General features: G+C 37.0%; 1 protein-coding gene across 2 annotated transcripts in view; it reads left to right on the forward strand.

Annotated features, from left to right (window-relative positions):
- ADAM2 (ADAM metallopeptidase domain 2) overlaps window positions 1–17,231 on the forward strand; it is a 105,374-nt gene that overhangs the window by 51,451 nt on the left and 36,692 nt on the right. For both annotated transcript variants that reach the window (XM_088832656.1, XM_055416274.2), the window contains exons 11-14: window positions 6,358–6,494; window positions 10,872–11,052; window positions 14,967–15,065; window positions 15,176–15,371. In XM_088832656.1, coding sequence (XP_088688782.1) covers window positions 6,358–6,494; window positions 10,872–11,052; window positions 14,967–15,065; window positions 15,176–15,371 — 613 coding nt within the window. The remainder of the gene's footprint in view (window positions 1–6,357; window positions 6,495–10,871; window positions 11,053–14,966; window positions 15,066–15,175; window positions 15,372–17,231) is intronic.

Raw genomic sequence — 17,231 nt, forward strand, 5'->3', positions numbered from 1 at the left:
TTTAGAAAAAAATTCACATAAATGAAGTTAATTCCCCTTCAAAAATAAATACAGGATAAAAACCAAAATATATTACTTAAAGTTTAGAAAGTTAGAAATATTAATAGACTTGAGCTTTTTTATTATGTTAAAAATGTCTATGATAACCTAGAACAAACATAATATCTAATAGTACAATGCTGAGAGTTTTTTCCTTGAGGAAATGATACAAAAATATCTACTATGAATTCAATTAAACATTGTTAACCTGAATTGCTCTTGGGATCCTAGGCAATTCAATAGGAGAACAAACTAAAAATAAAAGATATACATATTGGTAGGAGAAAAGAGAATAAAATTGTTTTTATTCACATGTGGCAAAATCGGACACAAAAATTTATCTCTAAAACTACTAGAAATAAATATAGATATATTATTTTATACCAGTCAGTCAATATATTTTTCAATATAACAGAAACTCATAAATTATACTTAAAATACAGTATTTACTGATATCATCAAACAATATAGTATTTACCGGGATGCTTAGGAATAAATCAAACAAAATATTTACAAAACTGATATCAGTATTGACCATCTGGTGATGTCCATGTGTAGAGTCTTATCTTGTGTTGTTGGAAGAGGGTGTTTGCTATGACCAGTGGGTTCTCTTGGCAAAACTCTGTTAGCCTTTGCCCTGCCTCATTCTGTACTCCAAGGCCAAATTTGCCTGTTGCTCCAGGTGTTTCTTGAATTCCTACTTTTGCATTCCAGTCCCCTAAAATGAAAAGGATATCTTTATTGGGTGTTAGTTCTAGAAGGTCTTGTAGGTCTTCATAGAACTGTTCAAGTTCAGCTTCTTCAGCGTTACTGGTCAGGGCATAGACTTGGATTTCAGTGATATTGAGTGATTTGCCTTGGAAACGAAGAGAGATTATTCTGTCGTTTTGGAGATTGCACCTAAGTACTGCATTACGGACTCTTTTGTTGACTCTGATGGCTACTCCATTTCTTCTAAGGGATTCCTGCCCACAGTAGTAGATATAATGGTCATCAGAGATATTAGCTAATGTCTTATTCTTGGATACTCGAGAAGTAATTTTTATCTGGTATATATCATGAAAGCAGAACATATAGGGCTTGCTGTACTCCGGGAGTTGGTGATGAACAGGGAGGCCTGGCGTGCTGTGATTCATGGGGTCGCGGAGAGTCGGACACAACTGAGCGACTGAACTGAACTGAACTGAACTTACTGGATACATCCATGAATGATGGAAACATCTGTGATTATGCTTGAGACTTTTCTCTAAAACTAGGTGGGAGAAGTGGTGCAGCTGGCCTTGGAGGCAGAGGGGAAAAGGAAAAGTGAAAGAAAAGTTACATTTTGAACCTCAACCTCTAGTCTGACAGATTTTTGTGGTGCTTAATTTTATATGTCACTTTGGAGATGTTTGATTAGATTAATATTTAAATCAGTGAAATCTGAGTAAAGCACCTTGCCCTCCACAATGTGGGTTGGCCTCATCCAATCAGTTGAAGGCCTGAATAGAACAAAAAGACCATCCCCTTCAAGCAAGAAGAAATTCATCAGCAGAGTGCCTTCAGGCTTCACCTGCACCATCAGCTCTCCTGTGTCTCCAGGCTTCCAGATCACTCTGAATGTTTGGACTGCCAGTCTTCATATTTGTCTGAACCAATTCCTTATTATAAACCTCTTCATATACAATATTCATTATTATGTATATGCTATTGGTTTTATTTCTCAAAAGAAGTCTGGTTAATACAATGGCTAATACTTAAGTATAAATATATACTTAAACATTAAAAGATCTGTGCGATAGAGATGATGGATAGATGATAGGTGCTTAGAAAGCTTTGTCTTTCCTTTCGCCAACACCTCCTTGTCTCAATATAAATAAAACTTGCTGTGGTTTTATGGCAAATTATAAAAAATGACAGTGTGAACCATGCTACTGCCTCTTCAGACTGATTTAGCTTTTCTAGGTTTGCTGACTTTCTCTTTTAAAATCAGCTTGTCAATTTCAAGAAAAAACTGCTTGAACATTGATTGGTTTTGAATCGAATCTTTAGGTCGATTTGAGGGAGATTGACATCTTAACAATACTGGTTATCCATGAAATTGATAAACATGTTTTTAATTGCTTCATATACTATAAGCAATAAAAAAAAGTATTGTTATACTTACCATTGTTGAGTCTCAAAACATGTATGTTGGGCAAAAGAAGCCACAAGCTATAACAGATGTCAGCTGCTGTTCTTTTTTTTAATATTTTAGGTGGAGGATAGTTACTTTACAGTATTGTGTTAGTTCTGCCATACATCAATAAGCATTAGCCATAGGTATACTTGTGTTCCCTCCCTCCTGAACCCCCATCCACCTCCCTCCCCACCCTATCCCTCCAGGTTGTCACAGAGCACCAGCTTTGGGTGTCCTGCTTCATACATCAAACTCACAGTTCAGTTCAGTTCAGTTCAGTCGCTCAGTCGTGTCCGACTCTGCAACCCCATGGACTGCAACATGCCAGGCTTCCCTGTCCAACACCAACTCCCAGAGTTTACTCAAACTCATGTCCATCAAGTCGGTGATGCCATCCATCCATCTCATCCTCTGTCGTCCCCTTCTCCTCCAGTCAAACTCACACTGGTTATCTATTTTACATATGGCAATGTAGATAATTCAAAGTTATTCTCTAAGTCATGCCACCCTTGCCTTCTCCCCCTGAGTCCAAAAGTCTGTTTTTATGTCTGTGTCTCCTTTGCTGCTCTGCATGTAGGATTGTCAGTACCATCTTTCTAGATACCATATATATTCGTTAATATTTGTATTTGTCTTTCTCTTTCTGATTTACTTCATTCTGTATAACAGAATCCAAGTTCATCCACCCCAGTCCCACTACTGGGCATATACCCTGAGGAAACCAGAATTGAAAAAGACACATGTACCCCAATATTCATTGCAGCACTATTGATGATAGCTAGGATGCGGAAGCAACCTAGATGTCCACTGGCAGATAAATCGATAGGAAAGCTGTGATACATGCACACAATGGAGTATTACCCAGATGCTGTTCTTATCTGAAAACTATTGCCCTAAGCGGATGTTATTCACTAAAAGAAACAAGTCTGCTTAGTTGTAAATCTTTTCTAAAAAATATTTTTTAAAATTCAATGCTAAATATAATTTTTCTTTTTCCATGACTTTATTTCCGTTTATTTTACAACAGAATTAATCACAACAGTATCCTTTAGAAAATTCTCATACTCCAGTCTGTATAGGTTTCCAGGTTTTCATACTACTCTGTGATAGCCTATATCCCCCTAAAGTTCATATACTGAAACCCTAACTCCCAATGTGGCTGTATTTGGAGAAGGGGCCTTTAAGGGGTAACTAATTCTTGCCTGGAAAATCCCATGGACGGAGGAGCCGGGTAGGCTGCAGTCCATGGGGTCGCTAAGAGTTGGACACGACGGAGCGACTTCCCTTTCACTTTTCACTTTCATGCATTGGAGAAGGAAATGGCAGCCCACTCCAGTGTTCTTGCCTGGAGAATCCCAGGGACCGGGGAGCCTGGTGGGCTGCCGTCTATGGGGTCGCAAAGAGTCGGACACGACTGAAGCGACTTAGCAGCAGTAGCAAGGTTAAACAAGTTCATAAACCTGGGCGCCTAATCCAATAGGATTGGTGTCTTTGTGGGAAGAGGAGACAGCCCTCCAGAAACCAAAAGAGAGACCTTACAAGAAACTAAATCCACTGTCATCTTGAGCAACTTTAGGAAGATACTCCATCTGTAATGTTTCTGAGGGCAACACAAGCTGACTAATAGAAGTAAAATTGTCAGAAAGGAAATATAAAGAAATGTCATCTCAAATGTGAAACCATGTCTTCGATTCTATCATACAAGGAAAGGAGAGACCAGAGCATATGCACTAATCAGAAGATAAAGAATAAAAGAGTAATTGCATATTGGGATTTTTATACAAATAACTTGGAGAAGGGAATGGCAAACCACTCCAGTATTCTTGCCTGGAGAATCTCATGGACAGAGGAGCCTTGTGGGCTACAGTCCATGGGGTCGCAAAGAGTCAGACATGACTGAATGATAACACGGACACACAAATAACTAAAGTAAGATGGTTGGGATGTTGTTGTTTCCCTCTTACTGACCTATAAATGCTAATGGGGAACAAGAGGGAAAGAAACAGTTGTAAATCTATACTGATTGAGAGATTACAGGCATTTTTCTACATTATCCTGAAACCTAGAAGGTCTGAAAACTACTCTAATAAAAGTGTCCTATTATTGTATTTCTATAATATCTTATTATTTATATCCTTGAAATTTAGCACAATCCTTCATTTTCTTCCCCACAGCATCAATCATTCTTCCTCTCCTACTCCTCCTCCTCTTCCTGGCCCTCTCTCCCTCCCTCCCTTATTTTATTTTTAAAATAAAGTTTAAAAAACTGTGGAATGTCAGTATTCTCATTTTCAGTCATTATTCAGTTCAGTCGCTCAGTCGTGTCCGACTCTTTGTGACCCCATGGACTGCAGCACGCCAGGCTTTCCTGTCCATCACCAACTCCCAGAGCTTGCTCAAACTCATGTCCATCAAGTCAGTGATGCCATCCAGCCATCTCATCCTCTGTCGTCCCCTTCTCCTCCTGCCTTCAATCTTTCCCAGCATCAGGGTCTTTTCCAATGAGTCAGTTCTTCGCTTCAGATGGCCAAAGTATTGGAGTTTCAGCTTCAGCATCAGTCCTCCCAATGAATATTCAGGGCTGATTTACTGTAGGATTAACTGGTTAGATCCCCTTGTTGTCCAAGGGACTCTCAAGAATCTTCTCCAGCACCACAGTTTGATGCATGATACAGGATGCTCAGGGCTGGTGCACTGGTATGACCCAGAGGGATGATATGGGGAGGGCTGTGGTGGGGGGGGGTTCAAAATGGGAAACACATGTACACCCTAGGAGGATTCCTGTCAATGTATGGCAAAACCAATACAATATTGTAAAGTAATTAGCCTCCAATTAAAATTTTTTTAAATAAAAATAAATAAAAGCATCAATTCTTCAGCTCTCAAATTTCTTTATGGTCCAACTCTCACAACCATACATGACTACTGGGAAAATTATAGCTTTTACTAGATAGACTTTCGTTGGCAAAGTAATGTCTCTTCTTTTTAATATGCTATCTAGATTGGTGATAACTTTTCTTCCAAGGAGTAGTCGTCTTTTAATTTCATGGCTGCAGTCACATCTGCAGTGGTTTTGGAGTCCAAGAAAATAAAGTTTCTCACTGTTTCCACTGTTTCCCCATCTATCTGCCATGAAGTGATGGGACCAGATGCCATGATCTTAGTTTTCTGAATGTTGAGCTTTAAGCCAACCTTTTCACTCTCCTCATTCACTTTCATCAAGAGCCTCTTCTTTCTTTGCTTTCTGCCATAAGGGTGGTATCATCTGCGTATCTAAGGTTATTGATATTTCTCCCAGCAATCTTGATTCCAGCTTGTGGCTTCATACAGCCCGGCATTTCACATGATGTACTCTGCATCATTTATGAATTAAATAAGCAGGGTGACAATATACAGCCTTGACATACTCCTTTCCCAATTTGGAACCAGTCTATTGTTCCATACCCATTTCTAACTGTTGCTTCTTGACTTGCATACAGATTTCTCAGAAGGCAGGTCAGGTGGTCTGGTATTCCCACCTCTTTAAGAATTTTCCAGTTTGTTGTGATCCATACAGTCAAATGCTTTGGTGTAGTCAATAAAGCAAAAGTAGTATGTTTTTCTGAAACTCTCTTGCTAATTTAGACTATGGTAAAATTGACTCTTGCTTTTTTCCTTTGTTTTTTCTTTTTCTTGTTATTCTTTTTTTAAAAAAAGGAAAAAAAACAAGAAAAAACAAGGAAAAAAGCAAGAGTCGTTATTACCATAATCTAAATTAATATAAGGGTTAATTTATGATTTTTGAAAATGTGTGAAACACCATATAAAATATTATCTCCTAATAAATTATAAAGGAACACTATTTATTTATAACTGGCAATGTGTGTATATAAGTGGGTGACTTTTTTACTTTCTTTTAAAAGTAAAATATTGCACTATTGTTATATATGAATAACAAATTATTGTTACAAATATTTTCTTGGCCTGATGCCAACAAGTGAACTATACATTTGCACTTCGGTAAAATTTCACACTTTGCTTTTTGTATGTTCCCTTATTTTGATAATGATACCTTCTGTGATTGACACATTTGATGTCTCAATTGCATTTCATCATGTGACTGTTTCTAATAATTATATTATACTTCATATATGTAAATGTATGTGTTTTTTTTTTCCCAGCACCCCAGCACCATAAACCTGGAATCACTTGCCATTATTATAGCTCAATTATTGAGCATTAGTATGGGAATATCTTATGATGACATTAACAAATGCCATTGCCCAGGAGAGGTCTGCATAATGAACCCAGCAGCTGTGTAAGATGCTTCACTTTTATATGCTTTACATACATAGTTTATGTGAAAACAAACTTTGTATACTTTGCTTATGAAATCTGTGCTATAAAAATAATCCAGTTCACTTCAGTCACTCAGTCATGTCCGACTCTTTGCGACCCCATGAATCACAGCACGACAGGCCTCCCTGTCCATCACCAACTCCCGGAGTTCACTCAAACTCATGTCCATCGAGTCGGTGATGCCATCCAGCCATCTCATTCTCTGTCATCCCCGTCTCCTCCCACCCCCAATCCCTCCTAGCATCAGACTCTTTTCCAGTGAGTCAGCTCTTCGCATCAGGTGGCCAAAGTATTGGAGTTTCAGCTTCAGCATCAGTCCTGCCAATGAACACCCAGGACTGATCTCCTTTAGGGTGGAGTGGTTGGATCTCCTTGCAGTCCAAGCTCCAACACCACAGTTCAAAAGCATCAATTCTTCAGCGCTCAGCTTTCTTCACAGTCCAACTCTCACATCCATACATGACCACTGGAAAAACCATAGCCTTGACTAGATGGACCTTTGTTGGCTAAGTAATGTCTCTGCTTTTTCATATACTATCTAGGTTGGTCATAACTTTCCTTCCAAGAAGTAAGCGTCTTTTAATTTCATGGCTGCAATCATCATCCGCAGTGATTTTGGAGCATAGTCAAATATAAATTGTGGTCACTGATCCCAGATCAAAATATATTATCCAATGCCCCTGCTGCGTGCATCTCTCAGTATTTCTTGTAATCTAATGTCACACTTGCTTTCTCACTTGTGACCTGTGTGCTTAGTCGCTCAGTCATGTCAGTCTGTTTGTGACCCCATGGACTGCAGCCCACCAGGCTGCTCTGTCCATGGGGATTCTCCAGGCAGGAATACTGGAGTGGGTTTCTATGCCCTCCTCCAGGGGACCTTCCCAACCCTGGGACTGAGCCCAGGTCTCCTGCATTGCAGGCGGATTTTTTACCCATGAGCCACCAGGGAAGTCCCCTATGTGACCTTCTTACTATTTCTGGCTTATCAAATTATGAATTAAGCTATCATGCAAGTAACAAAATAATAAATGCAGAGGTAGGTCATACTTTACATTCATCACTTTGTTACTTGCATGATTTTATAGCTTAGTGCATGATTTGATAACCCAAATACAGACTTGTGATCATTATATAAGAATGACTTATAAGGCCTTTTAACATGAATCTTCTTCATTCTACCTGGCTCAGCCTGAAGTCTTGGCATCTACTGATTTCAAAGATGCTTTTCAGCACCTCACCACCGTATGCACAGGGCTTTGGTAGAAAAGCCATGCCTGATACCATGAGAGCTGCCAGACACAGACTCAATTTCAGACAGTTACTGGGCAAACCCATAGACAATAGAGAGACAACAGGAGACGCCTGAAGAATCTGAAGCCTCTGACATCTACCACAAGTCCAGCTTTCAAACCAAAGTTACAAGTCAAACTAAGAGCATGAGAAGTCCTGAGAAAAAGCAGGCATGAAAACTTGGTTCAGATATGGCAAAGATTTTGCAATTATTAGACCGAGAGTCTAACTATGATTAATATACTAGGGGCTTAAATGGAAAAAAGTGGACAACCTACAAAAAACTGATGGATAATATAAGCAGGGGCTTCTCCAGGAGCTCAGTGGTAAAGAACCCACCTGCAATGCAGAAGACACAGGTTTGGCTTTTTCTTTGTCACTAGAGAAGGCCTTTTGCAGTACTTCTTGTGCTTCAAAGACCTAGTGAATTCTTTGCTATTGCCCTCAATATTCTTAGAATATGCTATGAGATTTTATAGAGTTAGGACCAAATAGTCAGGAGATTTAGGGAAACCATCATCCAATCAGTGACTGAAGCCAGATTTTTATCCTTTTTTTTCTTGGACTGTAAACCCAACAGTACATCATTTTATTTAACAATACATTTAATTTCTTCTGTATTATCTCAAATATTTTGCCTTTTTCACCTTCCAATTTCTCTCCCAAAACAACTTAATCAACAAACTTTAATTTGCAATAGTAATGAGTATTGAATTTTTTTCATTAATTTTTTGACATAATAGAACTTTGATTCTTGTGTAGATATGAAAAAATAGAAATTTTACTTAAAAATATAAAATGATGACCTGTATAAAACTGGTGAAATCATTAATACACATATAGAAACCATGCATCTGTGGAAAGCTTTTTTAAAAAGCTTAACTTGACAAATTATAATCTTGCAAAAAAATGCTTGTTAATCTTATCTTTAAATGTATTGCATCATTTTAATAGCATGATTCTGAAATTTTGGAGGACACAGACATTTTGATCATTCGGTTCAGTCGCTTAGTCATGTCTGACTCTTTGCCATCCCATGAACTGCAGCATGCCAGGCTTCCTTGTCTATCACCAACTCCCGGAGCTTACTCAAACTCACGTCCATCGCATTGGTGATCCCACCCAACCATCTCATCCTCTGTCATCCCCTTCTCCTTCTGCCTTCAATCTTTCGCAGCATCAGGGTCTTTTTGAATGAGTCAGCTCTTCGCATCAGGTGGCCAAAGTATTGGAGCTTCAGCATCAGTCCTTCCAATGAATATTCAGGACTGATTTCCTTTAGTATTGATTGGTTTGATCTTCTTGCAGTCCAAGGGACTCTTAAAAGTCTCCAACACCGCATACAGTTCAAAAGCATCAATTCTTTGCCCCTCAGCTTTCTCTATAGTCCAACTCTCACATCCATACGTGATCATTTTGATCATTATTGACTGGCAAAAACTGATCTGAAAAATCTATCACTATTTAAAGGAAAATCGGATTAAACAGCATATTTGAAAAAGATTTGTTGGTAGTCTTTAAATTGATGGGAAACAGCGCCTGGAATTACTCGTGTTTAATGACTTTTGGCAAAATCACATTCAGTGATTTACATAGAACTGAGTCCTATCCTGGTAGAACACATGCCTTTCTGAGGCAGTTGTACTCAGTCTTAACCTTAAAATGTGGCTTATTAAATAGCAAAACTTGAGGAGTTTAACATGTTATTTTGTTTCTATAATCCATAGAAAATACATGTCGCACACTGATTTTTTTAAAATGCTGTCATTTTTCTAGGGAATCGCAATCAATAGTCCATGGTTTGTACAGTCTATGTATCCAGCAACTCAGCTGTGCTACATGATATGCCTGAGAATTTTTACTTTCTTTGAAATTTTAATTTTGTTTTTTTGGCTCATTTGAAGGTAGCAATATATCTGAACTTTGGAAACAATACCTTAGGAAAAATACATAGGATAGAATATAATATTTTTTATCTGAAGTAAAAGGAAGGGAAAAGAGAATGATGGTTTCCAAGTACATCCACAAATTGTTGATATTTTTCTCCTTCAAGAGGTAGAGTTTGATTTCCCTCTATTGAACATGGGTTGGATTTGGTGACTTGATTTCATCAAATAGACCTTGGTAGAAATGATGGTGTGTGACTTCCAAGATTATATAATTAAAGAGTTTGCAAATTTCTCTGTATTCTCTCTTTGATCAGGCGTTCGGGTTGGAGGTAGATGCAATATCATGAGGACCCTCGAGTAACTTTCTATAGAGAGCCATATGGTCAGGAACTGAGGCCTCTTGCCAATAGAATAAAGGCGCAAAGTAAAAAGCATGGCTATAAACATTACTTCATGTAACTTAAATTCATGGTTTCATTTTAAGGCCAGTGGTCTGCTCCTGGTTTACAAAAGGGAAATGTAGGTATCATACAGGGAAGTCATGTATTCAGCTGAAAATCAGAAGTTCTATTATCAAGGAAAAATGGGAGAAAAGAGAATGAGAACATCCAGCTAATCTGTGAAAGGTTCAGGCTGCAAATAAATTATCCAGTTGGGTACAATTATGATTGGTTATCTCTTTCTAATGATAACATTGCTTTCATTGTCAGAAATTGTACCCTCTATAAGCCAGTTCACACAAAATAAACATCTTGCACTGCTTGCTTCTCAGTGATATTAAAGTTCTATCAACTTTTCTCCTCTTGTTTTCTGCATTTAGGTAGAAATTATCTGAATTGTTGGCAATATAATAATATATCTCTTATTTGTGGTTAATATGACTAAAGAGTATGTTCCACCTGGGTGCAACCACAAAAGAATAAAAACAAAATTGATAGTTTGTCCAAAAATCTCTAATTTTTTCATGATACTCATGTTAATAACATTTGCATGTAATAATCCACAAAACTAAGGTTTGAGTCCATTACCTTAAAATTTAGTAATTTTATGTTAGCTATATTTATTGTTGACTTTTAAATTATAGACTTGTATTCTGAGGCTAGGCAATTTTCAGGAAGAAATGGTTACATAAAAATGTAATGTCCATGTGTTTTTAGTCATTCCAGTGGTGTGAAGTTCTTTAGTAACTGCAGTGTGGAAGATTTTGTACATTTTATTTCAAAGCCAAAGTCCCAGTGTCTTCAAAACCAGCCACGTTTAGATCCAACATACAAAGTTGCAGTTTGTGGTAATGGACAAGTTGAAGAGGGAGAACAATGTGACTGTGGCAGTCAGGAGGTTGGTACAAATTTGGAAAACTATATACCAGAATTACATCAAAAAGTATTAATTTTATAGTGTAATACTGCTATTTCACCTAATTTGTCAAACTTGCTTTTTAACAAAGGCCTTCAGAATGCATATTGGGATTACATTAAGTTAATGACTACACTTATATATTTTTATATGTGAATTCAGCAGTTTGTAGATTATTCATACTGATGATTTTCAGGATCTTAATCCTTTAGCTGAATTGACCAAGGTTTATGCTTCCCTTCTTGTGTGTACACTTCCTTAGTATTTCATTTTTGTAAAAAGTTTAATTTTTATTGCAGTGTAGCTGATTTACAATGTTGGGTTTACTTCTGTTGTACAGCAAAGTTATATATATATATATATATATTCTTTGGGCTTCCCTGGTGGTTCCGTTGTAAAGAATCCATCTGCAATGCAGGAGAGACATGGCAGGAGTCCCGGGTGATATCGGTGGATTGGGTAGATCCCGTGGAGAAGGAAATGACAACCCATGCCAGTATTTTTGCTGGGAAATCCCATGGACAGAGGAGCTTGGAGGCCAGGGGTCACAGAGTCAGACATGACTTAGTGACTAAAACAACAACATGATTGGCTTGTGGAGTTGAAAATTACAGTTTCTAAACATAGAACTCTTTATGAAAACAACTGTTGAAGTATATCTGATTTACAATGTTGTGTTAACTCCTGTTGTACAGCAAAGTTATTCATTTTATATATGTGTGTATATAATGCATTCTTTATTATATTCTTTTCCATTATAGTTTATTATAGGATGCTGAATCTAGTTTCCTGTGCTATACAATGGCTTTCCTGGCGGCTCAGGTAGTAAAGTCTGCCTGCAATGCGGGAGACCCATGGACCTCGTCATTTATCCATTCTATAATGTAATAGTTTGCGTCTGCTAACCCAAACTCCCAGTGCATTCCTCCTCCACCCAGACCCCTCGGCAACCACAAGCCTGTCCTCTGTTCTGCGTGTCTCTTTCGGTTTCATAGATCAGTTCATTTGTGTCATGTTTTAGATTCCACATATAAGTGATATCACGTGGCATTTGCCTTTCTTTGACTTACTTCATTTGGTATGATAATCTCTAGGTCGAAACATGTTGCTGTAAATGGCATTATTTCATTCTTTTTTATGACTGAGTAGGAGAAGGAAATGGCAACCCACTCCAGTGTTCTCGCCTGGAGAATCCCAGGGATGGGGGAGCCTGGTGGGCTGCCGTCTATGGGGTCGCAAAGAGTCGGACACGACTGAAGCGACTTAGCAGCAGCAGCAGCAGTGTTTCATTGCGTATATGTACCACATTGTCTTTATCGATGTATCTGTTGATGGACATTTAGGTTGTTTCCATGTCTTGGCTACTGTGAATAGCGCTGCTATGAATATAGGAATTCATGATATATTTAAATGATAGTTTAAGGATAGTTTTAATTTTAAATGATAGTTTTTCCAGATATGTGCTCAGGAGTGGGAATGCTGGATCATATAGCAACTCTATTTTCAGTTTTTCAGGAATCTCGAAGGTGTTTTCTGTAGTGGCTGCACTAACTTACAATCCCATCAACAATGTGGAAGTGTTCCTTTTTCTCCAAACCCTTTCCAGCATGTTATTTATAGAGTTTTTTTTAATGATGTCCTTTCTGAACGTGTGAGGTAGTATCACACGATAGTTTTGATTTGCATTTCTCTAATAATTAATGATGTTGAGTATCTTTTAATGTGTCTATTGGCCATCTGTATGTCTTCTTTGGGGAAATGTCTATTTGTCTTCTGCCCATTTTTCAGTTGGGTTTATTGGTTTTCTGTTGTTGAGTTGTATAAGCAGTTTGTATATTTTGGAAATTACGCCCTTGTCAGTTGCATCATTTGTAAATATTTGCTCATGATCTGCTAGTTGTCTTTTGACTTAGTTTGTTTCCTTTGTGGTGCAAAAACTTGCAAGTTTGATTAGGTCCCATTTATTTATTTTTGCTTTTATCTCTATTGCCTTGGGAGACTAACCTAACATTGCTATGATTTATGCCAGAAAATTTTTTGCCTGTGTTCTCTTCTAGGAGTTTTATGATGTTGTGTCTTTTATTTAAACCATTTTAAGTTTCTTTTTGTGTATGGTATGGAGGAGTGGTCTAACTTCATTGATTTACGTGCATCTGTCCAGTTTTCCTGGGGCTTCCCAGGTGGCACAGTGGTAAAGAATCCACCTGCCAATGCAACAGACGCAGGTTGGATTCCTGGATCAGGAAGATCCCCTGAAGAAGGAAAAGGCAACCCACTCCAGTATTCTTGCCTGAGAAAATTTTACCCTCTGGAATCTCATAGAGATAGGAGTGACATTAATTAAGCAAAATAGTTCCGGAAAATACTGAAAACTTTGTATGCCTTAGGAAGTATCATGCCATAACCCATATAAGACTACTAAAATCCATGATTTATTTTGTGTAACTTATTGAAAATTTTTGCCCAATTAACTCTATTTCAAATCCTCAGGTATTTAAAAATGTGCGTGTGTGTGTGTGTATGTGTGTGTGTGTGTGTGTGTGCAATTGTGTGTCTGTCTTCTGTCTCTCCATCCTTATTTCCTATCAGTTGCTTTTTATTAACTCTAAAATGGAATTTTAAAACACAGAACCACAAGTTACAGATGAATTATAACATAAAACAAGATGTAATACATATGGATGAACGATTAAAGGTGATAATTTCAATTAAGTTCAGAAATATCATTTTGTATCTCCTCATCTTTAGAGAATTATAAGCAAACTTTTAATGTCCTTTAAAAGGTAAAGACATCATAATACAGTAGATTCATAAAAGATGACTACGAACTAATCAAGTTTTAAAATCATCACTTCTGTTTATTTCACATCTTGTGAAATAACTTTGTTATAAGAGCCAAAGATCTCGATTTCTTAGCTTTTTAATTTTATTCTACTTTTTAATTAAAAAAGAAGTTGGGAGTATATAGTTGATTTACAGTGTTGTGTTCATTTCTGCTGTACAGCAAATCCGCAATCAGTTGTTCAGTTCCTCAGTTGTGTCCGACTCTTTGCGACCCCATGAACCGCAGCACGCCAGGCCTCCCTGTCCAACACCAACTCCCAGAGCCCACCCAAACCCATGTCCATTGAGTCGGTGATGCCATCCAACCATCTCATCCTTCTCCTCCTGCTCTGAATCTTTCCCAGCATCAGGGTCTTTTCAAATGAGTCAGTTCTTCGCATTAGGTGGCCAAAGTATTGGAGTTTCAACTTCAACATCAGACCTTCCAATGAACACCCAGGACTGATCTCCTTTAGGATGGACTGGTTGGATTTCCTTGCAGTCCAAGGGACTCTCAAGAGTCTTCTCCAACACCACAGTTCAAAAGCATCGATTCTTTAGCACTCAGCTTTCTTTATAGTCCAACTCTCACATCCATACACAACTACTGGAAAAACCATAGCCTTGACTATATATCCACTCTTTTTTAGATTTTGTTCCCATATAGGCCATTGCAGAGTATTGAATAGAGTTCCCTGCGCTCTTCAGTAGGTCCTTATTAGTTATCTATTTTATAAATAGTAGTGTATGTGTCAATCCCATCTTCCAATTTTCTCTCCCACCTCCTGAAATAAACGTATGGTTATTGATGTCTTGGCTTTGGTGGACTCCAGGACCTCAGAAAATCCTACTACCAAAATAGTCAAGCTTAGTGATATACAGAACACTTGGATTAGTACATTAGGTAATAAATAAATGTTAAATAAATGAATGAATAAGTGGCTTTGTATTTTTCTGTTTGCAAACATTTAAGTTAAGCATCTGTCTGTATATTATGTAATATGTTGTCCTTGTTAAACATCTGTTTAATGTAAAGTTGGAAGGTATTTCAGAGCATTTGATTTGTGTTTCAGGCTTGTGATGCTCTGCCAAACAGGTGCTGTAACCCTGACACGTGTAGACTCGAGCCTGGGTCAGTTTGTGATACTGGACTGTGTTGTGAGGCTTGTGCTGTAAGAACCTTTAAACATTTTATTACTTACATTAGTAAACCTATCATTTTTTATAATATTTAAATGCTCACATTCTGCTTTACTCAATATTGTTTAACTCATCCCACCAGTTTAAACCAAAAGGAAACTTATGTAGGTTTTCCACTGATGAATGTGATCTCCATGAATATTGCAATGGTTCATCAGCAGAATGTCAAGAAGATCTGTATATTCAGGATGGGCATTCGTGTGGACAGAATCAATGGCTCTGTGTCAGAGGAACATGTGTGAATGGGATAAAACAATGTACTGACTTATTTGGTGAAGGTATTTATTTTAATTTGACTGCCTGTATATGTATTTTTCTGGAAACTGACTAATATACATATCTTTATATGTATATGTTAGAAAGGACAAAGGATATTATGAAATGAAGCAATTAAAATGTCAAAAATACTTAAATTAATTTTAAAATAAAATAAATAAAATGTCAAAAATAATGTTAACCTCTAGAAGAATAAAAATAGAAAAAGATAACATCACCAGGAAAAAAAAAAAACTGAAATAAAACTCAGTCATTTCAATAAAATGCAGCACTCAGAATAATTAAGTATTGATATAAGTCAAATATTTTGTTTTATAATCTAAGATAAATACAAGAATAGTAATATAGTACTTAGAAACTAAAAACTAATATATAGAACAACAAAAGCATTTAACATATTTGATTAACCCAAAAGAAGGCAAAAACAGAGTAAACTAAAGAACATAGGATGTTGAAACAAATAGTAAGGCTGGTTATTTATATTTACATATTTATAAGTTACATTAAATATAAAACCTGTGTTCAGTATTAAATTGAGGGAAAGAACATATAAAGTAGTGACAGAATACAAAAAAAATGACTAGAAAAATCAAGGCATGTTGCATTAATGATATATTTTTAAAGGCTATAATAGAATATAGTGAAACCAATGACAACAAATTTAAATCTCTATAGCAGAGAAATTTTGCCTGTCTTAGGGAACAACTGAGCCATTTATGTTCCTAGAGCCATATGCAGCTGCTGAATGTTGAAGATGAGTCTTGGCTTAACAGAGATCGTCAAGGAAAAAAAAGAGATCGAATAGAAAAGTTTAGCAGTTGGAATATAAGGAGAGGGAGCTGTCAAAACCATAGACTATTTTTCTTTGAAGCATCCTCATCCTTGGAACTCAGAAGCTTCTCAGAAACTTGGTGAATTAGATTTTAAAAATTAGAAAGGCATTATGAATTTTCTTAAAACCACAAGATGATCAAAGACCAAATGGTAGAGGAATTTTGCCTAAAAGTTCTTAGTCTTCCTCTAGAAGATTTTGCTACATTTAGAAGTGCCTTTGTTGGTAGGCTAGGAAGCTATTCTGAGGACTAAAGAGTATGTATTTTTTTAATTTATTTTTAATTGAACAGCACTGACCACATTTTTTTTTCCTGAGTATTGCTTTGTCCATGAATGTTTAGGGCCTCCACACAAAAGTTTAAGTTCAGCATGAAATTCTCCCCTTTATTTTTGGTTTGTTTTGATTTTCTTATATACTTACTACATGTTAACCAAATCTGTATTAGTTACATTTGAGTATGTATTTATCCCTGGTAAGCTTTCAGTGAAGAGAAGATAAATATCTGCAAGGTTCTCAATCAGTACAAGGGCCACACCCAAGATAACAAGGTGAATCCCGAATAAAACAGCCTTGGCTCATGGAATTGCCTGGTTGTACTTAGGCAATCCCTGTCTTGCCCAATCTGAGCGACTGAACAGAACTGAACTGATGTATTTAGTTATTTCTGAGTGGTTTGCTTGGGTATTACAATTACTATCTTAAAACATTCAATTAATATTGATTTCATTTCAACAGTAAACCAAAACTTAGCTTATGTTCTATTTCTGGAAAGTATCTTCTTGTAAGTCTAATGACAAAGTTTTACAATAATTGTTTTTATGCAATGGTCTTTTAAAATCTATAGAAGAGAGTCCAAACAATAAATGTATTTGAACTATTATATTTTCTTTTACTTTATTTGATAGTTTACTATATTAGCATGAAGTGTTACTTCATGTGGATCCTCAGTTCAGTTCAGTTCATTTCAGTCGCTTAGTCGTATCCGATTCTTTGCGACCCCATGAACCACAGCACGCCAGGCCTCCCT

Source organism: Moschus berezovskii, chromosome 26 (genome assembly GCF_049115385.1).
Source record: "Moschus berezovskii isolate FMDL1 chromosome 26, NW_MosBer_1.0, whole genome shotgun sequence".
Lineage (NCBI taxonomy): Eukaryota > Metazoa > Chordata > Mammalia > Artiodactyla > Moschidae > Moschus > Moschus berezovskii.